We start from the raw sequence: 26522 nt of genomic DNA, 5'->3' as shown, positions 1-26522 counted from the left end.
TAATAATTAAAAACTAGTCGAAGTCGTACAATTTAAAAAGTCTTACATTTCTACTACGCTACCTGTCAGGCAGAGATATTTAATTTGGCCATATAAAGTCGATAAAATACGCTACTATGTTAATGTTGGCCAACTGCCAAGTGTTAGATACTCGTAATTAGTTAGCCACGCATTCGATACGGAATAGAAAAACACGTGACCTAAATTTCATGGATTTCTAACTGGACTCAATGTCTAACGAAAACTTTCAAAGATACAGAATAGCCTTACTGGTCATTAGTGATAACAGTAATATCAACTTTTTTTACTGAATATTTGATAAACATAACTGAGTATTTAACATTATGTATTAAATGTTTGTACCTTAACAATATATCTTAATTTAATGAGTACATCAATTTTATTTTATTCCTAATTAATATCTACTAGAATATATCATAAAAAGACTGAACTAAGAAGATAGGTCGAAATCTATTGCTATCCCTTTCAAGTGCTTTCAGTGGAAAAGGATAGCACAAGGTGCGGAGCCGGAAGGCACCGAAATCGCATTGTGTGGCCTCAGTTATGTTGATAATTTAACGACGTTTTTTCTTGTCATGTCTTCGTGCACGAGAGATGGTTGCTCGGTGGCCTGGTGATGACTGTTCAGAGCTGCATTCATCACTATCTGTATATGCCTGGAAACAATATCATTATCATCATCATCAGTCCAACTCACTATTACTAGTATACTAAGGAACAAGGGTATCCTTTCAGAATGAAAAGGGTAAATTTTGGCTATAGAGTACCACACTGGCCAAGTGCAGATAGGCAGACTTCACACACCTTTGAGAACACTATGGAAAACTCTCAGGCATGCATGTTTCCTCACTATTTTCCTTCACCATTATTAAAAATGCACCCCTTTGAAAAGTTTGAGGTATGTGCCCAGGATTGAATCCAAAAAACAATAACTAAGTATAAATACAACAACAAGGTTTTTTTTGACTGATCTTAACCTAGGCATAATGCAATAGTCCAAGCAATATAAAGTAAAGAATCTTCTAAAATGTTGCAAAGTTTAAATTCAAATTCAAATTATTTTTACCACTGGTTCGGAATGCTGTTCCTACCGAGAAGAAACAGCAAGAAACCCGGCGGTTGCTCTTTTCAAATGTACAATTTACAATAATATGCCATACTGTATACAAGCAATTGCAACGCCGTGTATTGCTGGAGCGAATCAAATCCAAGCTTTTTTGTCATTTACATAATCTTCGATTGTATAATAAGCTTTTTTTCAGGAGCATACTTTTAATAGATTTTTTAAACTGTGTAAAGGCAAGTCTAAAATTGATTATGGAATTTTATTATAAAATATTACACTCATTCCCACAAACGACTTTCCCACTTTCCTGAGGCGGAGCGTAGGATATGCGAGCCTATTACGGTTTCTATACAATGTCCATATCAATATAAATCCAAAAATGTGTCTTACTGCCTGATACTTTTTAGTTTTAGTAAATAAATACAACACCTAATTAAATCAGAATTGAGATATCCATAGAACCAGGATCAACATAGCTCTATAGGATGTGAAGCTGAAGTGACCATGAATGGGGCATTGTAGTTCAAAGAATTGATTCACATTAGGGTCCTACTCCTAAGGACCTCATACCAAAAAGCGCAGTGAGTCACAGGAAGTCCTTAGATGCTTTACAAGAGACAATATATCCAGCAGGGGGCTTTTATTGTTGACAATGTGGTAGGTAACTAGTTTGCAAATATTTATTTATCTGTTTATTGGTTAAATATTGAAATTTATACCTTCTCATACGGATGAGATTCGCTCTGTTCATCAGTAAGTGTTACACAAGCTAACAAGCAGATTAATTGGAATGCAGCTCCAATATAGAGGCCGTATCGAATCACTGTACTCATCATATCTTCGGCGAAGATTTCATTCGGTATCATAGTGAGAATTCAACAGTAATTTAATATTTCGCTTCACAAGGTAGCACTGTATGTTATAACGAGCAGTTTTTGAATGTTTTCACACAGAATTAGTAATAAAATAATCAAACAATCAATAATATCACCAAAACATCCAAGAAGCCGAAAGCAGCGATGCGAAAAAAACTTGACAATTGATATCAGTGTTCCCACTTAAGTTTTTGGCTTTACCCTAGTTTCAGTAGGAATTCGCCCAAATTACCTATTTTTTTTTTCAAAACTATGTTTTAAGATGCAATAATATATTTTCACGTTAATTTTTGCTTAACATCAACATTTCACATTTTTAATTATCATCTTACAATGTCAGTCATGTGAGAAAGAATCATTTTTAAATTATTTTACTATCATTCTAAGTATTAATATTCAGAAAAAATAGCATGACCTCCTAAAGTTTGTTTTAACCCCAAATCAACCCATCTTAATTCGCTGTCAACACAATATACGCTCTAAGCCGTACCTAATAACAGTCGTTTCATCCAAAAATATGGCAAAATCCCTAAAAGTGGAAACACTGATTGACATGTCAAACTCTAACGTCAATGTCAAATATCTATGGTAAAATGTTTAGGCTACTCTATTACCTTCTGATTAAAATTACCACAGGAAATTACTCTATGACCTGCTTACCTAAGAAGCATAAATAAGTATTTTACTATTTCTTTTATAGAAAAGACAACTAGCTTAAAATTGTTTCACCTATCAACAGAGGTCCGCCATCTATTTAATATAACATTAACTAATGGTGCAATGTTGTAATCTTAGATGGCGTTAAAGGACGTTACCGGGGAAGTGTTCTTCCCCGCGCCACACCCGGGCAAGGAGGCCACGCCTCGAGGCCCGTACCCCCGTCTTGACATAGGTCAGATGGAGAAGACCCCGCTGCTGGATCTTAGATGGCGTTGACGTACCCGAAAAAAGCGCCAATTGAAATTTAAACAAACAACCGGTTAATATTATTATAGTTTAAATAATAATAATTTGAACTCATAAGCTTATTATGTAAATTATAAAATTAACGAGTGGTTTTATTATTGTTTTGATTTTTGACATACCTAGCAGGTACTACGATTTATTTTGTTTTATTTTATTTTATTCCTTTATTTGTAAACAACAGCGGTAAAATTATTATAATTTTACATTTTAAACTATATAAAAATAAGGCCAAATGGGTTTACAATATATGAGTATGATTACAGTTAACATAAAAGAGATTAAAAATTATAACAGAACTAACAATACTAGTATCTATAGTATTCATAGTGGTACCCGACTATAAAAATCAATGTCGTTAAAAGGTCGATAATTAATTATTACTTATTTAGAGAATAGATTGTACCTTGATTGATCATTGAACACGCCGATGTACCAAGGATATACCTACCTACCTACACGGTAAGGTACCTTTAAGCAAACAATACCATGAAATTACGGAAATTACATAACAATTATTTCTTAGTCCCATAAAAGATAATTGATTTCAGATTATAGCTGTTGTAAGTTAAAACCAATGATCAAACATCGACCTATAAATAAGTGATTAAATGCTGGGTTAATTATTATTATTGTCTAGAATAACTAAAGATGAATTTTATTTTCACGAGTAATTAAAACATAATATTATTTTCTTTATGTGCATTATTTATGCTTTATAGATGTCCACCAATTTGGTTCCGAAGCAGGTGCTTCTTCATGTAAGTTCTTGTCTGTTGGGAGGCTTCGGTCGTGGCTAGTTACCACCCTACCGGCAAAGCCGTGCCGCCAAGCGATTAAGCGTTCCGGTACGATGCCGTGTAGAAGCCAAAGGGGTACGGGTTTAATAAAAACTACCATACCCCTTTCAGGTTAGTCCGCTTTCATCTTAGACTGCATCATCACTTACTTACATCCAGGTGAGATTGCAGTCAAGGGATAACTTGTATCTGGTAGATGCGTTTGACGATAGTAGGTATGAGCTTGTAAAAGTTTAATTGAATAAAAATATTTGGAAGTTTTGAATTTTAATAAAATTAAAAAAATTAAAAAAATCCAAGAGGATTACGGAGACGTCATCATCATCGTGATCAACCTATCGTCGGTCCACTACTGAGCACGATTCTCTTCTCAGAATGAGAAGGATTTAGGCCAGAGTTTCACGCGCCTTTTGAGAAAATTATGAAGAACTCAGTACGAACTAAGAAGAACATACAATAAACAATAAAGAACAAAAATATACCATAAATAATAATAATTTAGTTATTTTTTCTTTTCAGCAATTTCCATGTCAAAGTTGTCTTACCAAAAACCGCAGACATTCAACGCCGATCATCCTTTCCTGTTTTTTATTTTAGTGAAAAAACAGCAGCTCTTTTCTGGAACATTGTCATATCCAACACTAAATAATCAAAATACTATTTAATAAAAATTAATCACAAAATATTTATTATGCAAATCTTATCTTCCATTTTCCCTAAACACCCCCTTGGGAATGATCGCTAGAATATGGAACGCCCTTTTGGCATATTTTCCCCTCTACTTTAATTAATATATGATGATAGATGTCCCATCTTCATCTCAAGAGTGAATAAGCAACTTCTAGGCAACTTCAGCATCTTAGGCTGCAATGATCACGTGCCAGGGTCTGATTGCATCCAAGCGCTAGCTAGTTTATAAATTAAAAATATCTTAGAGTTTTATGAAGTTAGAGTTCTATTTTAGGCGAGTTCTTAGAGGCTCATCTATCTATACTAATAATATAATAAATATGAGTGTCTGTCTGTAATTTCGTAATAACTACCGCATATTAAGGTCATATGGTTATTTGAACGATACTATAACTGAATCACACGTTTTTAAAATTTTTGTCTGTCTGTCTGTCTGTTTGAAAAGGCTAATCTTGGGAACGGCTGAACCGATTTTAACGGAATTTTCACAGACAAGAGAATTGACCAGGGAGTAACATAGGCTACTTTTTAACCGACTTTCAAAAAGGGAGTTGTGCTTTTCTACCTATGTACGAGAAATCTCCGAGATTTCTGAACCGATTTGCGTCATTTCTTTTTTAATCGATAGAGGAACTTTGCGACGTTGTTTCATAAAAAATTTGGATTCCAACTCTTCAATCCTGATGCTGCAGGGGATCTGACCAATCCACGCGGGCGAAGCTGCGGGCATCAGCTAGTTAGATAATAACTAAGCTCTGCATCCGTCCATTAATAACGAGTGAATAACTGATTTGATCATGCAAAGATTGCATAAGGCAAGGTGTTAGCTAATGTCTGTAACATCCCGGCTAGTTAGAATCCCTACTAAATGAACTCTTAAAACAGCTCTGTGGCTTCTTAAGAGGGGTCTCTCCGTCACTCGCTCCATACAAACGTAGTTCGTCTCTCATTTGAATACTAACCAATCATACTCATGGAATTTTGTAGAAACGTTCCGAGAACTAATATCTATGCCTGTGGTTTTCCAGATTTCCGTTAAATTATACGGTTTCAAAGTTACGCGGTCTTAAAAATTCACATACAAATCTTTGAGCCCCTGTAATTTTAAAACTACATATTTTTAGAAAAATCTAAAACACCACAGGCACAGATATTAGTTTCTAGAATATGTCTGCAAAATTTCATGGACTTTGGTTGCTTAATATTCAAATGAAATTATAATACATAGGAAAGTAGATACCTCTTTGTCATAATATTACATAAATGATTTATCAAACATGGTGGGGGCGGTTCCAACATCAATGCAGTACCAGTACCTAAATGGTAGGTGATCCTATGGTCTATCAAAAACAATCATCTAATGGACTCCTTAGAGTAAACAGGACTATTCTCCACACACAAATTAGGAACATATTCTTTTCATCAGTTCAATCAAAAGCCTCAATTACTGGACGATCAGTGGGCGGACTAAAATCTGAAAGGTCATAGGTGAATCTACCCCCACTCGTTGCGCTATTTCGAGACACAAATACCTTCTTATTACGTGATAAACCAATTTCACCTCGAGAAAACTGCCTGAATTTTATTTTCCTGAGGGAAAACAGAAATTCAGGATATTATGTAACATCGACAGCAACCTATTTGAATAAATTGCCTATTTTCCATACATCTCTGGCAAATATCACACTAATATTATAAAGGCGAAAGTTTGTGTGTGTGTGTGTGTGTGTGTATGTTTGCTACTCCTTCACGCAAAGGCTACTAGACGGATTTGGCTGGAAATGGAGATAGATAATATCCTGGATAAGCACATAGGCTACTTTTTATTCCGGAAAATCAAAGAGTTCCCACGGGATTTCGAAAAACCTAAATCCACGCGGGTAAAATCGCGGGTATCGGCTAGTGAAATATAAAAATATAACTTTTAGGGTCTTAACCTTTTGTAGCAACATTAAACGACCTTAAACGTACAAATAGACCAATCCAAAAAAGAACATTTTGGAGAACTAAGGTTAGGACAGCCGACTCTAACTAACATGGGCTTGGTCCAAAATATATAGCCATGCGTATTTTGTATTATGTAACAAGTGTAAATTAAATAACACCCCCGACAAGTGAAGGGTAAAGTAACTAAAAAAGAGCTGATAACTTTTAAACGGCTGAACCAATTTTCTTGGATTATAGCTAAGAACACTCTCGATCAAGCCACCTTTCAAACAAAAACAGACTAAAGTAAAATCGGTTCATTAGTTTAGGAGCTACGATGCCACAGACAGATACACACGTCAAACTTATAACACCACTCTTTTTGGGTCGGGGGTTAAAAATGTAATATTTGAACATAGCTTTGCCTGGATGTAAGTTGATCGCAATAGTAGCGAATAGCGATATAAAATCGTGGGCAAAATATGTACACTACGACGCATCATGACTACTGTATCGCGACTTTTTGCGGCTGTATGACTACTGTATCGCTGCAAAAAGTCGCAGTGGGCGATCTTCCTTAATATGACAGATTAAAAACTATCTAGTAAACTCACAACGTCCATAGTTTTCTAATTGATGATAGCGAGCTCTTAAATACCGATTCATCAACATTCATTAGACCTCAAACTTTGTTTGTCGATGGAGTAACTTCGACGCATGCGTGGCAAACTTTCCCGTTTTGTTTTCGTTCACCCTTCAACCCCTATACCCAGTTGGATTGCAACCCTGGCGGTGTTAACATCTGTACAAGTGCAAATCACTTTGTGAAAACTTTTACGTCGCAATTTACATCGTCACCTTAAAATCTGAATTAATTGTAATCTGTGACATAATAAATTGAAAAAAATGCATCTGTGGTAGTTTTAAGCGGAGAAATTAAAAAATAAATAGAAGATAATGTAAACAGAATAAAAATCAGTTATGGAACAAAATGGCAATAATGCCAAAGTTATTGGTTTGTTAATTTGTTTGAGCTCGTATCAGTGTATAAATGGATGTGCGTTTCTGGAGCTGTTTCCTGATTTTTCAAATACATTTGGTATTTTGTGTACAGGGAGAGGATGGTGTAAAAAGTAAGTTTTATTTACTTTTTAAGTTTAGATTGTTTTATCTTCTTTTTTATATTGAACAGATGAAATCCGTGTTTATTTTTCGAAGGTTACTATGTAGGTAAGTAATTACGTAAAAAGGGAACCATAAAAAGGAAATAGAAATATTTTCCTTGTTACGAATATAATAGTTAATTTAGTAGTTAATTTTTGAAATACTAGCCTACCTACAAAAGTAAATGAAATCACAAACTTTTTGATCTCTGAATCTACAGCTATCATACAATGCAGCATATATTTCATGCTGCATAATGTGAAGGCCATCGTTCTTGTGAATACCTACCTATACTTCGTAACTCCGAACTTTTAGCACAACGATTTTTTTCCTGTGTTAACTTTTTATTCTATGTTTTTTTTAAAAAAACCTACACAAGAATTACGTAAAATAGTTAAGTAGTTTACATTATTAACTTACGACAAAACTAATCTAAGCTGCTTAAGTGAGTAAAACTTACAGATGTAATCGCAGCCTAAGTTTAGTTCAAAAGTCGATATATATTTTAGGTACTCACCATCGAGCAGATGATAGTTTAGTTGAAACAGATTACAAAGATGATAGCAAAAGACCATTAGACTTTCTAATGAATGTCAACAATGAAGCAAAAGATTATTTCCTACCACCTGTATTTCCGAGCAACGAGGAAGAAGAAGAAGATGACGATGAAGAAGATGACCATTCGTATTTAGATTATGATTATGAAAATAAAGAAGCTAATTATAAAGATTCCCCCGAAGTAGCAACATCTAGGAGTAATACACAAGACGTGCTGCCAATAGATGATAAAATACCGCTACACACTACTAAGGATAATTTACCTGTTTTTTTACTGGAACCTGAAAATACTTATGTTGTGAAAAATAAACCAGCCAATCTCAAATGCCGTGCTGCTAATGCACTAGAAGTGAGTTTTGTTTTTCGTTTATCACTTAGGTATTTGTATGTTGTGACGTATTAAGTAATATCTGATAGTAATTTTTAAACAACTGGAAACAATAAAAATCAATTAACAAACCATAATATTCTAATAAAATCTTTAAAATATTATATTCTTTAAAATATTGCTTATTTGCCAGTACAAAATTATTGGTATTTAAACTTAAATCGTACTGCAAGTCAGCTATGTCAAAATTAGCTAACATACAATTAATTCTTTTGTTCCTAATAACTGTGTAGTCTTGAATAAAATCTTTTCTATTCTATTCTTATTATTTTAGGTTTATTTTAAATGCAATGGAATAAAAACTCAAGCGTTAAACTTCGAGTTCGTTGATCCGCAAACTGGTGTAAGAATTATTGAAGGGGAATACAAAGTTACACGGGAAGAAGTGGAGGAGTATTTTGGCACTGAGAAATATCAATGTTCCTGTTTTGCCTGGACGAGTAGAGGACAAATAAGGAGCCAACCAGCTACCGTTGAGCTCGCTTGTAAGTCAAGTAACTAGATACATCCTTAATGCAATTTGCAAGCTAGCTTTCAAGTTGGTACTACGTAATGCAATTAGGCGGTAGTACGTGGTTTAATCCCTTAAGAAAGTAAAGGATTATTTTTCAAAGGAAAAGACGTTTAACTGAGCCAGTAAAAGAATTGAGTTAGTTTTTACATGAAATTGAAACGTGCGCAAGCTGCAGCCACCATTCTTCATTCTTGGCACCGTTTAACGCGGAAATAACTAGGCAAATAAACTATTAAGTAGATAAAAATGTATTGAATAAAATTTATAGAGTACGTTGAACTTTATACAGTTTGATAAAATGGTTTTATAAACAACTAAAAACCAATGTAAAAAAGTATGTCAAATATGTATGACGTAACATGTGTGAATTTTATACAAGCTAAGCAAGCGTTTAGACGTTTGATAAAAAGTCGCTGGTTTGACTTTAGTCATCATCTCTATTGACTGATGCAGAACCTACCCTCTAACGATCTTCTTATATCCCTCTAGATATCAAGAAGCATTTCTCAGTAGCACCCCAATCGCAGTTAGCAAAGCAATATTCGCCAGTGACGTTCAGATGTGAAGCGCCCCAAGCTGCACCCTTCGCACAGCTGTATTGGCTGAAGAACGGGGCTCCTGTTGTAGTGGACGATAATGTGCAAGTTTCTAAGGAGGGCGATCTTGTTATTAAGCAGGCTTCCTTGCTTGTAAGTGCAATAAAAATGTTCGCTTAATCTGTAACTACTTAGTTACCCGCGACTTCGGACCATGCAATTAGGTTTTTAGAAATCCCTTGAGAACTTTTTGATTTTCCAAAATAAAAGTAGCCTATGTCACTCCCCAGGTTTTTAAGAATACTGCCCATAATAAAACACGTTAATCCGTTGCTCCATTGGGTAATTGAAGGTCAAGACAAACAGATACACTTTCGCATTTGTAATATTAGTATGGATTAAGTATATAGATATGAATGGATAGTAAGTATGGGTTTTTTATTTAGCGTAACTATGCTAGGTTGAGGACAATATGCCCAGAAAAAAAATTATAAGGTCTAAGTTGATACTTGGTTGTTGGATTAGCATGGAATTGTGGATGTAATGCCATCTATGATAAACTATGGTATAACGCTTTAAACATTATAGAAGCGTCTTAGAGGATAGACGTAATATATTGCTAAACCTAGTCGGGAATCGTCTAGGTCTAGCCCATAGTAATTTACAGGATATGGCGAACTACACCTGCGTCGCGGAAAATCTAGCTGGCAAGAGGATGTCCGAGCCAGCCCTTCTTACGGTTTTCGGTGAGCTACACAAAAATCTAAATATTATTTAAAATGAATGTTACTTGTTCTTAATTATTTATTGTTGAATGCATGTCCTGTATGAGTATTCCATTCGATATACCATTCGATTCGGATCCGATTGATTTGAAACTTAGTTGTTGTTGGAATTTGCGGGAAGGTTTCTAACAGAGTAGGTACCTACCTAACGCATACCAGAAGAGGGGCAAGTGGCCTAGTTGCGACAGTGCATATCAGCTGCTTAGCTGGTTGATCCAAGTTAGTACTAACTGGATAGGAGACTGACTTTGAAAGTCCTTCACTATAAGCTGTCGGTCCTAGTTATTACCACTAACATTATGATAAATGATAAATAATCGTTAAACCTAGTTCCATTCCGAACGGAACGGAATTTCCGTACTTTTAATCGAGTAGAAGGATCTAGTAGGCATTATTATCCCAAGAAAACTTCTACCTTGAACTGACTAACAGAAAGGGGTGACGACCCACAGCAATGAGAAATACGGCGGTGTAGAGAGAGAGCGAAATTTAATATTGCATTTCAATTCCGACCCCTTTGCCGCCTTCGCCACGTGAATTCTTTATTCGTATTGTAGAGAACTACAAAAGCTTGGAATTGTTGAATTTGCAGTAGGTATACCTACCTAACTACGTACCCGACGTGCCTTTATCTCGTATAATATTATATTATGTAGAGTATATTAATTTACAATCGCAAGGAAAATAACAACTAACGAGAGAAAACTACGATAGCTATCAAGGTGTGTTGAAATGAATGAATGAATTCACTAATAATATATCCAACCCACCCCGCTGCTAGTGGGACCCATTTTACCGTATTTTTATCCAATGTTTTTTTTTTCTTTCGTTACTTTAGTTTTCTGTTGTTTCTGTTATTTTTTCTGTTGTTTTGGTATTTAATTTTTTGTTATTTCTGTTATTTTTGAACATTTTTTAAAAATAGGGTAAAATGTGCAAAATAAATAAATGAGAGATATTAATAAAATTTATTGTACTAAATATTCACTATCGCTTACCACAATAATTATTGTCCCCATAATATGATCTACTAATTGAAAAGTTATTGCTGGGTTGTGCATCTGAACTCTGAAGTGATAAGAATATACTGATTAATTTGGAAACAAAATATTAGTACCTATCAAAAACTGTGCAACCAGCCGGTATTAGCCGTGCTATTACGTTGCAGGCGTGAGTGTCGCTTCTTCACGTAGTGATAGTAGATATTCTGTGCTAATATCAATAAAAACAAGGAAAAAAGAGGGTGAACAATAAAATCCATGCATGAAGAAATTAAGATACATTTTGTGGGACCAAAATTTATCTTAATTTAATGTAACAAAGGACTTCGTCTGTGTTGGTGTTGGCTGGCGGGCTGGCGGGCATGCTCTGCTTTTTTGCAGTGTTTTTTTTTTGTTGAAACTGACTGGAAGGCGCTCTAAAGGGGTGCCGTGCGTATGTCGGCGAGTGCCAGCACAGACGGGGTCCATACTTGTATAGTTTAACTAACTTGTTACAAATAACTATAAACTTGACATTGGCTAATCTTTGTAGAGCCAGACGAAAGAGAAAAAAAAAAAAAAAAAAAAAAAAATGTAACAAATTGCATGCTTATAAGCAGAATTTGGCTGTACCTTTTTGTCTTTGTAACATCTCCACTGTTTACCCAAATTTGCAATAAAGAAATTTGATTTGATTTGAAGTTTCTATAAAATGGCTCTTTGGCAGTCAATGGAGGCTGGACCGCTTGGTCGACGTGGGCTGATTGTTTCTGCTCGGGGCAAGTACGAGAGCATCACGAAGGTCGAGGAAGAAGACGCATACGGACATGCACGGCGCCACGACCTTTGAATGGAGGCCAACCGTGTATAGGACCCAGTGTGCAAAGGACCCAGGACTGCATTGATTGCGATTTGGGTAAGTATAGTAGGCTGATGGGAGTGGTTTTGTTTAGTCTTGAGTTGACTTTGAGTTGTGAAATATTAATTAAATTTATGCTGTCTGAATACCCCTTAACAGGGCTCTCTCCGTCACTTACTCCATACATTCGTAGCCCCAATTTCATTTGAATATTAAGCAACCAAAGTCCATGACATTTTGCAGACATATTCTAGAAACTAATATCTGTGCCTGTGGTGTTTTAGATTTTTCTAAAAATGTGTAGTTTTAAAATTACAGGGGTTCAAAGATTTGTATGTGAATTTTTAAGACTGCGTAACTTTGAAACCGAATATTTTAACGGAAATCTGGAAAACTACAGACATAGATATTAGTTCCCATAACGTTTCTACAAAATTCCATTGAGTATGATTGGTTAGTATTCCAATGAGAGACGAACTACGTTAGTATGGAGCGAGTGACGGAGAGACCCCTCTTAAAACAAGAAAAATATAATTAGTTCGAAGTGTCGAACACCGCATAATATCACAGGCACGGCATGCATCGGTGAAGAACGTAAGAGTAAAGCGTGTTCACGCATGTAATGTTCAATGCCACATCCTTTTCCTACCTTTATTCATTATTCATGCTCATTTTTGGAGATTTCCACTTCATAGTTACACCAGCCTTCTGCTATTCCTTCTAAAATATTTAATGTTAGCAAGGAAACTTTTCGCTACTTATATCATTTTTATTTAATTAAAACCACTGTGTTTTAATAAATTTAGGTAAGAATTTTTTACCTAGTTTTGTGTGGAGTTTATATTTTTAGCAAAACTTGATTTTTTGGACCAAAAAAAAATAATCAAAGAGTTTATTTTATCTGAATTTACGAATTTTTAGTGCTTTTCTTTATAGGTTTTTATTTAATTACTGGAATTAATATTTTGACTCTATTTCAGATTTATACATGGATAGCTTGGACGAGTTGGCCGACGAGTCGTCGGATATAATACTGGGTATGAATTATGAGATCTAGCTTTAGGTCCTCTTTGACTTGAGCGTACGTAAAAGTTTCCAGAACTTGACATCGATAACTTGTCTTTAAACTTCCATTTTACTGGCAAGTTGCCTTTTGCTCAATTTATTTTATTACGACCAGCTTCCTCACTTCAAAGTAGTTTGTGTAGCATAACGGTTATAAGTAGAATTTACCCTTGACTAAATTTATTAAGTACTTAGTAAGTAAGTAAGACTAAAAAGCTATTGATTTCGGAAGTTAAGACATCGGGTTTATACCTATCTTACACATGCATTTTATTAATAAATATTAGCTATCTTGAAAATTCTTTGGAAAAGTTGGACAATTTAATTAGTTACTTAAACAAATTGATATCAAACAGGAAATATTTCTAAAGCAGATGAAATTCACAATATTTAAGTATGTAGGCATGTAAATAAACAGTCGAGGTTAAAAATATTCATCAAATAAACCTATGTGAATTCAGTTGGGGTCAAAAACTACGTGTAAAATTGTATTGTTTGTTATTTTGAATATTAAAAAACCATGCTTAGGAAACCGCAAAATAATCCATATCCATACTTCCATACTAATATTATGAATACGAAAATGTGTCTGTCTGTCTGCTACCTTTTCACGCCCTAACAGTTTAACCGATTCTGACGAATTTGGTACAGGGTTAGCTTATATCCTGGGGACGGAGATAGGCTACTTTTTATCCTGGAAAATCATAGAGTTCCCACGAGATCCCTAAAAACCCGTCTGCTTAACCGATTTGTATTTTTGATACCGAGGTAGCTTGCGTCCCTATTATTGACATAGGCAACTTTTTATCCCGGAAAATCAAACAGTTCCAACGGGATCTTTGAAAACCTAAATCCACGTGGACGAAGTCGCGGGCATCCTCTAGTATAAGATAAACAGTAAACTACAAATAAAATCCTCTCGCTTGAGGTTTCATATTTATTGGTAGTTTAGCCCAGTCCTTTGTTCGAAGATAATGTTTTGTCGTAGGTCGCTGGTCGCAATGGTCGGAATGGTCACGATGCGACTCCGACTGCCTCCACTCCAGAAGAAGACGATGTATAACCAGCACCGCCTGTCTGGGCAAAGACTACCAGGTTGCACAATGTCCTTTGTGTGTTAGGACATCTAAATCTGATATCTTGCATGATGGTGAGTACAAATACAGTGTGTAACCAGAACACTACCTTAAAACAATCCAATGCCAATAATCATATGCCTAATATTGTAGTTTTAGTGAATTAGTATTTTTCAAACCCGGATAGTTTGCAAAACTCGGGTCAATGCCCCACCTATGACGCGACATTTACGGAATGTTCGTTGATCTCTAGCGTCAGTCTGATGTTTTATTTGCAATATATTTTGAACTTTTAAAAAAATATTTTTTTTTAATTTCAAAGTTTTTTATGGTATCTTATAAGTAATCATAAGTACTATCGTCTGTCTTCATTTTTACTAGCGTTCTAGTGGTCATTCCTAAAAGATTTTTAGTGCTAAATAATGTTTCTACAATTTTGTTTTGGAATATGTTTTTATTTATTTTGCGAATTCTCTTTTGTTTTTACTTTTGTTTACTTTCTGACAGTTTTTCAAAATTAAACTGTAAAATTAAGTGACTTTACTTTTTCAGGATCATCATATTGGCCGCTTTTGATAGCACTTTCGATCGCCTTTCTGATATTTATTGTTGTTGTTATATTGGGAATAAAATATATGAAGATAAGAATGGCTGAAAATTCTCCATACGTTAAACCACCACCAGGTGAATAAAATTTGGCAAATTAATATAATTTAAATGCCGCATCAAGCCCGTCGAAAAATTCGCAAGCAAAGGTCACCTTGGTGAGGTCAATGCGTGACTGAGGTCATCAGCACTGTCCTCTGCTAACGTCATCAGAATTTTTTGATCGACCTGATGCGGCTGAATTTTGCGGCTTGCTTAAAGGATAACTGTGGCAATACAATGTGTTGTGGTTATGTGCAGGTACAAATTATTTTGGGAATGTAATAAAAAGGACGCTAACAAACCAGCCGGATTTGACAATACACGAAGAGTTTCATACAGTAGACTCGAGAAGGACACACAGACAAACTAGCACGTCTAGTAATGCACGCCAAGAACATCTGTATGAAGTGCCTCAATTGGCTAATAGGTAAGAAATTAGACAAGCTTTTAAAATAAATGGCCTTTTCTCCACATACTTATATGTAGATAAAACTCGATATTATGTATAAAGTAGTGCTTTTTACCAGACTGCGGCAAAGCCAAAAGGAAGGGTTATGATTTTAGCAGTCTATGTATGTATGTATGTTTGTATCCAGATTCTGTGTATTCCACCTTAGTGCCTAAACTACTGGGCCGATTTTGATGAATGAGTTGTCAATGATTCGTTGTAAATATCCGGGTGACATAGGCTATATTTTATACGAAAAAAATACGGATGTTACATCAAAAAAAGTCTCCAAAAAATTTTTCTTTTGCTATTGTCTCGAGTAGGATGTCAAATGAAAGATGAGAAAATTCTGAGCTCATGTATATAAATGAACAATAACATTAAAATATACCAAGTGACAGAAAAACAATTTTACTCTAATATTTTCGCGTTTATAAAGATTGCAGTCAGGTTTTAGTTTTCAACTTTATCTTATTTTGGTACCATTTTGAGATTAGAGTAGATAAAAACGTCATAATCAGCAAACTGTTAAACCTACAGCAAGTAAATCTTCGGGTCTGGATCACTTATTGTACCTTTTCCATATTAGGTCCACATATAATTATTATGACCAAGTTTATACTTTGATATAAAACGTTTAATAAATCATTAACGTAATGATACCACGATCAAATAATAATAGTGTAATCTAAAATTTGCACCATTAAAGCCATTACACTAATTAAAATGCAGGATTTCAAAAATATTTAAATATAAATAGAGTTGGCTGCAGATATCGGAAGCTGGCGGTATTTTATCAATTCGATATTGTCCAGCTTTGTTCAAATTACAGATAATTATGCAAATAACTTCCGCAATCGCTTTTAAAATGTATCAAATTTGTACGAATTCGCTAACCATAATTATAGTGTTTTGTTACCACGACTTGTGATCAATGATACAGATTGTAATTACACTTAATTTACATGGCTATGATCTATTTACCTATTTATATATTCTTCCTATTTTCACAATAGATCTCTGTTCTTTAAACTGATCTCTACACCTTTATATTATTGTTTACTTAAAGAAGCTTGATTTCATAACCTTTAGAGCACCTTCATTCGTTCATTCATTAAAGTCATCTATTGCTTTATTCCTTCATCTATATAATAGAGTCATTTGATCTACTACATCGTGTATTTGATCTACCTACCTGAATGAATTATGGATTTTCTATTTTACAGGTACATTATATTATATATATTATAGATTTATTATTATAATAATTGATATTATGACAATTTTTTGTTAATTCTTCGCTTTTGTTTATACATTTTCTATTTACAGTTTTTTTTGGATCAATTCGATCTTTGGATCTATCCGTATTATTTTATTGTTCATCAGTTTTTGTTTCCTTTATTTCCTTAATAAACTTACTAGTTATTCTTAAATCGTCATCAATATCATCATCAATATCATCAAACTGATTGGTACTTTGTATTTCAGCTACATCTCCCCAATAGATCACGAAAGAGAGGTAAGAGCTCTTGGCGCGGAGAGTTTCGCTTGCAAGGACAAGGAGTCAGACCGTTCTGACTCCAGCTGCTTTTTGAGCTGTGAGTTCACTCGTCATGCACCATGTGTCATTCATAAGGAGACTTAATAGCGAATTTCAAAACATCGCTTGCCGCTTTCATTGGTTTTTTGTCTTGGGTTTTCTACTTAAAAGCTAATAATAATATTATTTAATCCATCAAAAGGATCTCTAATCTACTCAAACTATAGTTTTTTTGCATCTTGAAATTATTTTATCTTTTAAGCTTTCACTTTAACTTAAATGTATTTTGCAAATTTTTAAGAAGTCAAGACGTAAAATTGACACAAACGTGAAAACCCGAAGGACAGTTTGATACTACTTTTGAAAATTCTTCAATTTTATAGCAATTTAATCTGAATATTATACCTTTATGCGAATTCGCTGTTGAGTCTCCTTTGTTCCACCGCTTATCTTACCACTGAATTGTACGCCTAAAACTTCCTGCTAACACAATTTAGATGTTAAATTGCAGCGGGTTCGTCATACGGGAATGAAAGTGTAGAAATGTCGCCATCACTTAAAAACAACGCTTCAGTAGACTCGAAATTCCTCAACTCCCAATATTTAGAGACTGCTACCTCTAAAATCGTAAATAGTGACGGCAATTGGCTAAATTTAGACAAATGTGGAGTTAGACTGTTTGTTCCTGATGGAGTTGTTGAAAAAAATGAAGAACTCTTCTCGGTCGAGGTCACAGACGAGGAATGGAATAAGCCGAATTTACAAGAAGGTAAAATATTTACATATCATATTTTTTTAGCTAATGCCACAGAAATTGAAACGGCACTAGTCACCGATTTTATGTTTGATATCGTTTGCAGTACAAAGAATGCTAAATGTTAGTTCGTATTTCGTATATAACTTGACCCAGACAGTATTGCTGGAATTAGACCACCTGACCTCAATAGAAAACACAACCTGCATCGTAACTTGACCTAAAATTGCGTTGATTTAGTTTCGAAGTATGTATCTGGTTTATTAATATTTGGATTTTTTATTTGGATTATTTATTTTGAGTTTATTAATATTTGGATGCAGAGTTAAGGAACAGTATTAAGAAGTTTTAAAAATGAGAAAAAATTGAAATTAAAAAAAAAAATTAGGTACGTCCCTTCTTTTAACTATAACTACTATTAACACAACTAAAAGCTTTAAACGTTGATTTTAAACAATATATATTAGCCAAGTGTATTATGCTGACTTATATTCCCCATTCTTTTTAGAATTTACGCTTAGTTGGTGGCAAGCAAGCGTAAATGTAAATGTAGTACATAAAGCGTAAATTGTAGATTATAATAATTATAGTAACATGTGTTTTTTTAATCTTAGGTGAAACACAGCTAAGTCCTGTAGTTAGATGTGGACCGAAAAACTTCCATTTTTGTAAAGGAGTAGTTCTAACATTCCCACATTGTGCAGCGCTGAAGAACTCGAGCTGGGTACTCTCCATTTTACAAAAACCTGAAGAAATTAACTCAAGAGAATGGAGGAAAGTTCTGACCCTTGGTCAAGAAACGCCGGGAACTCCTCTGTTTGCGCAAGTCGATCATGCAAAAGTGTACCTTGTTTGTGAATTTTTAAGTGACTATGTTCTCATCGGTAGGAGCTTTAATTCGTTGGATGCCAAATTGTTGAAACTAGCTCTATTTTTAAGTAAACGAATCGATGGATATTATAGTCTTCATTTGCACGCGTTTAATGATACGCCCTACGCCTTTTACGAATGTTTCGAAAGCGAAAGGCGAACGGGGGGTTTCCTACTCTGTGATCCGAAAACGATTTACTTTCAAGAGAATTGCTCGGATTTGTGCGTCAACGTTAGAGACGTGGGCGTCGGATGGAAGATTCAATCCGGAGGGAAATATCAGGAGCTGTCGTTCAACCGCTTGTGGAATATGAACGTCAGATCCGTGCACTGCATCTTCATCCTGCAACAAATGGACGCAATCAATTGCCTAGAATTAAACATCACGGTCTATCAGAAGCAGAAACAATCCAATTCAGTCAATTTCAATTTGAAAACAAACGATATTAATTCAAATTTCAATTGTAATAAACGCTTCAGCTATTCGGGCGTGGAAATGGGTTACAGTGTTAATATCCTCGAGAATCCATTCAATTATTCGTCGTTATCAAAAAAAGAGGGGCGATACGATTTCGTGTATAGAAACAATGGAATTCGCAGGAGTAGCTTTACCGTGGACAATAACTATTATTATAGATGTAACGTTTTGACAAAATCTGATCGTGTTATTCTTTGCAAATTGCTCGACAGTCAGACTTCTAAAGGCAACGATTGGAGGTTGTTCGCTGAGAAATTAAAACTTTCGTCCTTTTACTATTATTTCTCTAATACTTGTTCTCCGACGGAGAATATTTTAAATCTTTGGATATGTAGGAACAACGATGTTAATATGTTAGTGAATTTGTCGAGGATATTTAGAGAGATGTCTAGGATTGATTGCGCGACGGTCGTCGAGAGACGCTGTTTTCCTAATTAGACTGACTTTTTCATTTTAAAGTCTATTTTTTCACTCTAGTCATTGTATACGTTTTCTTTAAGTTTTAAGTTTAACATCACGCTTAGCAATCACGTGTTTTAAAGCAAGTAAAATTAAGTACCTACTTTGTTCTTCGTAAATTAAAGTTAAATAAGACTTTAAATTTAAATTATACGTGGTTCAAAGTACAGAAGAAGGTACTAAAATTACAGAGTGTAGCCAATGCAATATACCTACACAAAATAATGTTTGAGTAGCTCACTAAGCAAATTATTTAAAAGATAACAGATGTTGACATATAATATTTTTAGGCTAGATTAAGTTGGTTTTGTAACGTAAATTGTTGTATTACGAAATATTTGCTAACCTAAGTACTATCTGACTATGTTAAGTAGGTGCCTAATTAGAAGCATAACAATTCTTTTTACTTACTTTTTGTTTATAGACAAGTAAAATAAGTTTCTAGTCATAATCTGTTTTGACTGACGAATTTAGTTAGATTGAAAGATTTTATTTCAAAATATGTCCGCTGTACACTTTTTGAATGTCTATGTGTTCAATGGAAGAAAAATAAGTTTTAAGACTCGCTCGATCATCAAGGTAGAGTTAGTGTGAACACTAACGCTCTTATAACGCAATTTATAGAGTGTTTGATATATTTTAATATCCGCTTTTCACTCGCGCGCGATTCGCGGCGCGGAACCTCGTACGTGACCTACGAAGACGGCGCGGATAACCGTGAGGAGGAGAGTATCTCGTCGTTCATGGATTTCGCGACGCGATTCGCGCGCGAGTGTAGAGCGGGCATAAAGAAAATGTTTACAAAACATAATTAGTTGTGTATAGCTAGGTATATTTATGAACCAAATCACTGTAATGTATCTACTGTTCGGTAAAAAGATAATATTGAAATGATTTTAGTAGTGATTTTAAATTTTTGAAGTAAATATTTAAATGAATGTTGTTTTATTTTTATTTCAAATGCCACATACCTAATATAAAAGAATGACTAGCCGTCCCGGCCCGGTTTCTATCGATGAAAGGTGAACCAACTGTAGAAACTGTGTTATGTCAGTCAGTCAGTTTATCATTTATTATCTACTAGTAACTAGATAATGCCCGCTACTTCGTGCCCGTGGATAGATTAGATTTATTGAAAATGCCGAACTCTCTAAATCTTCTCTCTCTAAGTCTCTGATATTTTGGAATAAAAAAAAAGCCTATTTCCTTATCCGAGATGCAAGCTACCTCTTGTACCAAAAATGGATTAGATAAGCGGATGGGCCATGAAAAGGTACAACCACACTTTTACATTTATAATAATAGCATGAAAATATAGATTAATAATACACTTGCTAAGACGTCACAATATAGCGGGAAGTTATTTTATACTAAGTTAAATATATAAAAAGTCCTGGCTCACTTGCTGACTCATCAACTTGCAAAACCATTGATATTGGAAGAGCAACCCTTAGCCTAAACCCATGGACCTAAAAAGCTGAAATTTTGCACAAAGGTTTGAATTCTTCATAATTCCCACGGGAGCGAGGCCGTGGGCGGTCGCTAGTTTGAGTATATTATGACTACGTATGTCCGTGACCCAAATGTAGGTTTTTAAGTATTAACGCTATAGGGTTCGAGCTCGCGATTGCATTGTTTAATAATTGAGGATCTTCCGACATTACTCTGTATTGGGGTTTGTAACAAACTATAAGCTGAAGCGGGTAAGCCTTAGGAGCAGCTATACACAGACAGCTTACCTACTAGCTACTCGGTCAAGCTAAGTTTGCACCTCGCGTCGAGTACGTCACACTGACGTTTAGGTACGGTATGCGAACCGTACTGAGGCGACAAGACGACCGTGGGAGGTGAGCGGGTAAGTGGCAGAGGCGCCGCATTCCAGCGAGGTGCAAACTTAGCGCGACCGAGTTATAAGAAAGGATTTATAAATTTTCAACGGGATTTTTAAAAACCTGAATTCGCGTGAATCAATGCCTCAGATTGACTTGTTTTTTTTTTAATCTTAAGTATATAGGTTTGCAATTATTGACTGCAATCACCGAAACAGCTGCTGACGTGTGAGTTTTACTAAGCTTTTAGTGCCTAGCCAGTAAAACTATCTAGCAGATCACGGCAAGACCGCCGTTTTGCAAGCAAATTACCGCTGCAAATTTGACCGCACATGGTTTACTCGTCCATCAGGGGTTTAAGCTAGTCTAATTAATAATTATTATCAAGCTAGGCTAGATTATAACTTTTTCAATGAAAAAAGGAATCGCTGCCGCCTGAACTTTGCACCATACCATACAGTTTCACGGAGTATCTTTATGTTAAAGAAATCCCTTAACGAACATAAGGGTGTAAGTCGTGTTACGTGCAGGTACATGCCCGCTCCTACGCACCAGATAATAATATATTCGTATAGATACAGTAGATCTACACAGTGTAACCAGATCTCTAGAAAAACCTAAGTGTTTATTATTATATTACCTAAACACAATTCAATGCCAATAACCATTTGCCTTATCATGTAACCTTAGCGTGCAGCCTAGCACTTTTCATACAAACGTAGTTTGGTTCTCATTTAAATACTAACCAATTTTTATCCAACTGCGGCCAAGCCAAAAGGAAGGGTTATGATTTTAGCAGTCTATGTATGTACGTATGTATGTATGTTTGAATTCAGATTCTGTGTGTTCCACCGTAGTGCCTAAACTACTGGGTCGATTTTGATGAATGAGGTGTCAATTGATTTGTTGTAGAGGTCTGGGTGACATAAGCTATATTTTATACGAAAAAACCTCATACGAAATGACCTACCGGATGCTACATTAAAAAAAGTGGTCTCCAATTTTTTTTTTTACTATTGTATCGAGTAGGATGTCAAATGAAAGATGAGAAAATTCTGAGCGCAGTTAGGTTTTAGTTTTCAACTTTATCTTGTTTTGGGTTTTGAAGCTTACCGCCAGACCAGACCCAAAGTATCTAAGAAATAATAAATTCAGAAATTGTCCCTATCGGAAACTGAACCCCGAGATGCAGGATGCAGCGCTTACCACTGCGCTATGCAGGTCTTACGTATTTCATCAAGAATTCTATCGAAGTTAATTGAGAACCGTGACGCAATTTAGAAAACTCTAATACGAGTTGAAAGTTCCCTTTGCCCTGAACAGGATTTCCTGTCGAAGAATGTTGGATCAAAGATATGCTACAGATAACACCAATAAGTAATTCTTGTCAAAGGAAAATGTACTCTATGTCCTCGTGAAATACAATATAAAATCCAATAAAATTGTAATATTGCTTCAAGTAATGTGGCGTACTGTACGTTTAATGCCATGAAAAGCACTGATCTGTATAATGAGGGAATGAAATATGTTCAGAAATTCTTTTGGCAGACGAAAGCTAATGATTTGCTGACCGTAATGTATTTAGGGTCTTCCTTGATTTTGCGATTACATCATTTTGGGATGGGACCTTACTTATTATTGGGTTCCTAAGGGATTAGGAAAACTTAACCTCTAAAATGGTTGAACTGATCGCTGTTAACTTTAGTAGGATTTTTACTATTCACTGTACTATCTGATGCCTGCGACTTTGCGTGAATTTAAGTTTTTGAAAGTCTCATGCGAACTCATTTCCATGCCATGATTTTCCGGCATGAAAAGTGGTAGCCTGCCAATGTCCAGCTGGGTTTTAGTTATACCTAGACAAAAAAATCACGTCTATCTATTGCTCCGTCGTTGTGACGTGATTGAAGGACAAACTAAAAAAGAAACACTTTGGCACTTATAATATGGGTAATAATAAATAGCTGACCCGTCCCAGCTTCGTTTGGTTGGAATTCCCCAAAATCCTGCCTAGTGTCTGTGTTTTATAGAAAACCTTCATACAAAATTTCAAGTTAGTAGGTTAGTAGACCGTAGTTTACAGTGGAGCTATTGAGGCTTTACCTACAGTTCAAAAGTATGTAGATACTTAGCTCTATTTAATGCTAAAATCTATGATAATGGAGAATTTAAACAAAAACATTTTAAGAATTCCATAGTCATACAGAAGAAAGACCACGAACACCTGCTAGGTTCCTTACAAAGGTAATTTCAAAGCAAAACATCCTTTCAAGGAACGGTACGTGAAGTCAGTGCAAACCGCAGGATCTTTATAAGAGATCCTGAAGGACACCTGAGATAAGCGCTCTCCAATTAGGAGCGGCCCTTGTGCTTGCTCCCGTGCTCACTAGAAAAGTGTTTAGATGCGCCGTCTAAAGGGTTGGATCTGTCAACTTAGGACATGCCTTCCTGAGATCCTTGTTTGCTCAGTCGACTGAAATAACTGTCGGGATAGGTAAACAAGTTTATTATTTACTTTTGCGAAAATGGAATTATTGATTGAAATAAAGGACGATTTTTGAGTGGGTAGAAAATAATAGGCAACATGGTTTATTATATTACAAACATTTCTTATCACAAACATGACAAATATTGCCCTCTAAATAGGACAGAAGTATGCCCTTGAAGTTTAGGTAAACTATGACAAAAGTGCGATGGGCAGAGCTTGAACCATTTTGGAAGCGTTAGTCTAATCTAAGTCTATTGCTTTTTTATATATAAATAATTATTTCTGCCTTGGAAAATAAATTAGCTTCCGATAGATTTCCGATATTAACAGATACAGTCATACATCTCACATAGAAGCAATAAACAATTGTTTTACTTCACATAAAGTTGATTCATAGAAGCATTTCTAAGACAAAGCGGCGCAGACTTGGCGAACAAAACACAAAAGATAACAAATCGAGCTTTTCACACACTCGTTCGCTGCGAGTGGGTGTCCGTACGTACGTTGGCTGATTTATGAACACTCGTCAGGTCACTGGGGTGCGAGCTGACGATAGAAACTGAGCGTTATTTTGAAACGCCAGAATTTTTTTTTCTCGTCTGGCTTTACTCAGATTAGTCAATGTCAAGTTTGTAGTTATTTACAAGTTAGGGAAACTATACAAATATGGACTTCGTCTGTGCCAGCGCTCGCCGACACAAGCGCACCCCCTTAGAGCGCTTCCCAGTCAGTTCCACCATCAAAAACACCAGTACCGCGCGGCAGTAACGTACGCATGTCGCGGCTGGAGAGAATATCGTGCGGGGCGCTGCTGCGACGCGCAGTTCAGCTGCAGTTCAGTTCGAGTGCGTGGGCACCTTAAAACACAAAAACCGGCCACTTTTAACAAAAAATAAAACCCACCAATGACGCACCGCACGCGCACCAGCAAACGCCAACACAGACGAAGCCCTGCCTTGTATTTACTATTTTTCAAACGCCAGAATCTGTTATTAATCCCGACACAAAAGACGGGCGTTATAAGTTTGACAACTTTGTCTGTTTGCAGCATCGTAACGGATAAAACTATTCAAAAGAGGTTGTTTTTATTCGAAAGTGTGTTTAATCAGGATGATTTTTATCTAGTTTTGATCAAATCTATTCTGGCATTTGAGGATTATCAGGCCTTTTCTGATCTGGCGCAGGTTTAATGAACAAAACATAAAAGATAACAAATTGAGTAGATGCCCGTTCCTACGTGGGCTAGTTTATGAGATCTTGTCAGATCACCGAAGCATGTATTATGCGAGGTGACGGTGGAATCCGAGCATTATTTCGGAACGTCAGAATCCGTTATTTCAAGTGTTATGTAATATTATGCTACACCAACCCATTCTTTGATTTTGGGGCTGATTTCCTACCTAGTGTTATAATTACGTCGATTATATAAACTTTGAGTGGCAAACTAATATAAATGGAAATACTAACAATAATAATTATTAATATTAATACTTTATTCATTCACCATAACAAAAGTAAAGAATATTGACAACTTTTAAAATAATAATGCTATAAATGTACCTAGGTATAAATTACTCGCGAACTTATTGATAGCCTCGCACGCATTAAACCAATGCCGTCGACAGTAAGTATACAACCAATTGTATATGACCGCTTGGTGCAAAGCCACGTGTACCCAGAGCTAGCTTAACGAGCTTAGCTTAGCTTACGATTTTTTGCAAAAAACAAAAATAATTACATTAAAAATCTTGGTGTAATTCGAGAAATCATATCGACCGGCACTTGTCGAATGCATTGGGCCGTCTTAGCTGGAGCGTTTATTGTACAACGAAATGGAATAGTCTCTACTAAAACGAAATTTGCTATCAAATAAAGCCTATTGAAACTAGACAATTCTCCATATGCCCGGTCCATCTCTATGCAAATTCAACCCTTAACTTCTCCATTCGGTCGATTTAATCGCCAAATTTCCCAACTTGGGGAAACTTCAGATCGAAGGGTGAATAAATTTAAAAACCTCTTAACAGAATACTTAGTGGGTGCCGAAAAGTTTATGTTTGAGGCTGAAGCATATTTTGGGTTCTAATCTAACTGAGTGGTTTGCGAGTTTTTCGGGTTATGTACGATGTTTGTGTGAACATACGACCTCCATGTGGCGCAGTGGTCGTAGATTTATAAGTAGTAGTAGTATTTTTTAAGGTAAAACAGGGAAATCGTATAGTTTCGTCGAGTCCACATTCTGTCCGTCTGTCTGTGTGTCACAGCCATATTTAAAATGAACTATAAAATCTAAACATATTTAATACACACGTCGGGACACATTATAGGAACCTGTTACCACTATAGTACAGAGGCATATTAAAATAAGTTTTTTCGTAGTAGGTACTTACGTACCTTTTTCTTTATTAACCCTTATTAATCCATTGTTTCGCGTTTAAGCAAGAGTAGTGTGGGACGGGACGCCCTCCAGCACGATGGACCAACGATAAGCAGCTGGCGACAAGTGGCTGGATGAGGAAGGATCAGGACCGGGTGTGGTGACGCTCTTTAGGGAAGGCCTATGTCCAACAGTGGATGCCCACAGGCTGATGAAGATGAATCCATTGTTGGACATAGGCTTTCTCATGTGCACGCCATTCTTCTCGGTGTTGGGCAAGGGTCCTCCAAGTTTTTCCTGCAAGCTTGGTAATGTTGTCGGACCAACGAGGGGTTACGTACCTACTGAACATGAAAAGTAAGAGC

General features: G+C 35.7%; 2 protein-coding genes across 2 annotated transcripts; one reads left to right on the top strand and one right to left on the bottom strand.

The window, feature by feature from the left end:
• Positions 1-275: 275 nt before the first annotated feature.
• Positions 276-2132, bottom strand: LOC123866566 (protein anon-73B1). Its single transcript, XM_045908210.1, has 2 exons — positions 1807-2132; positions 276-677 (listed from the first exon to the last, which is right to left on the bottom strand). Exons 1-2 carry the CDS (start codon positions 1951-1953, stop codon positions 576-578), a joined length of 249 nt encoding a protein of 82 aa, XP_045764166.1. The 5' UTR covers positions 1954-2132; the 3' UTR covers positions 276-575.
• A 4995-nt stretch (positions 2133-7127) lies between these two features.
• LOC123866824 (netrin receptor UNC5B-like) lies at positions 7128-20401 on the top strand. The gene is made up of 13 exons (XM_045908528.1): positions 7128-7474; positions 8015-8412; positions 8726-8936; positions 9455-9654; positions 10169-10247; positions 11994-12182; positions 13106-13162; positions 14179-14340; positions 14819-14950; positions 15173-15341; positions 16851-16960; positions 17414-17671; positions 18271-20401. Exons 1-13 carry the CDS (start codon positions 7393-7395, stop codon positions 19440-19442), a joined length of 3219 nt encoding a protein of 1072 aa, XP_045764484.1. The 5' UTR covers positions 7128-7392; the 3' UTR covers positions 19443-20401.
• The last annotated feature ends 6121 nt before the right edge of the window (positions 20402-26522 follow it).

Source organism: Maniola jurtina, chromosome 7, assembly GCF_905333055.1.
Source record: "Maniola jurtina chromosome 7, ilManJurt1.1, whole genome shotgun sequence".
Lineage (NCBI taxonomy): Eukaryota > Metazoa > Arthropoda > Insecta > Lepidoptera > Nymphalidae > Maniola > Maniola jurtina.
Note: the sequence above shows the minus strand (reverse complement) of the source record. Positions and strands in the feature narration are given on the sequence as shown.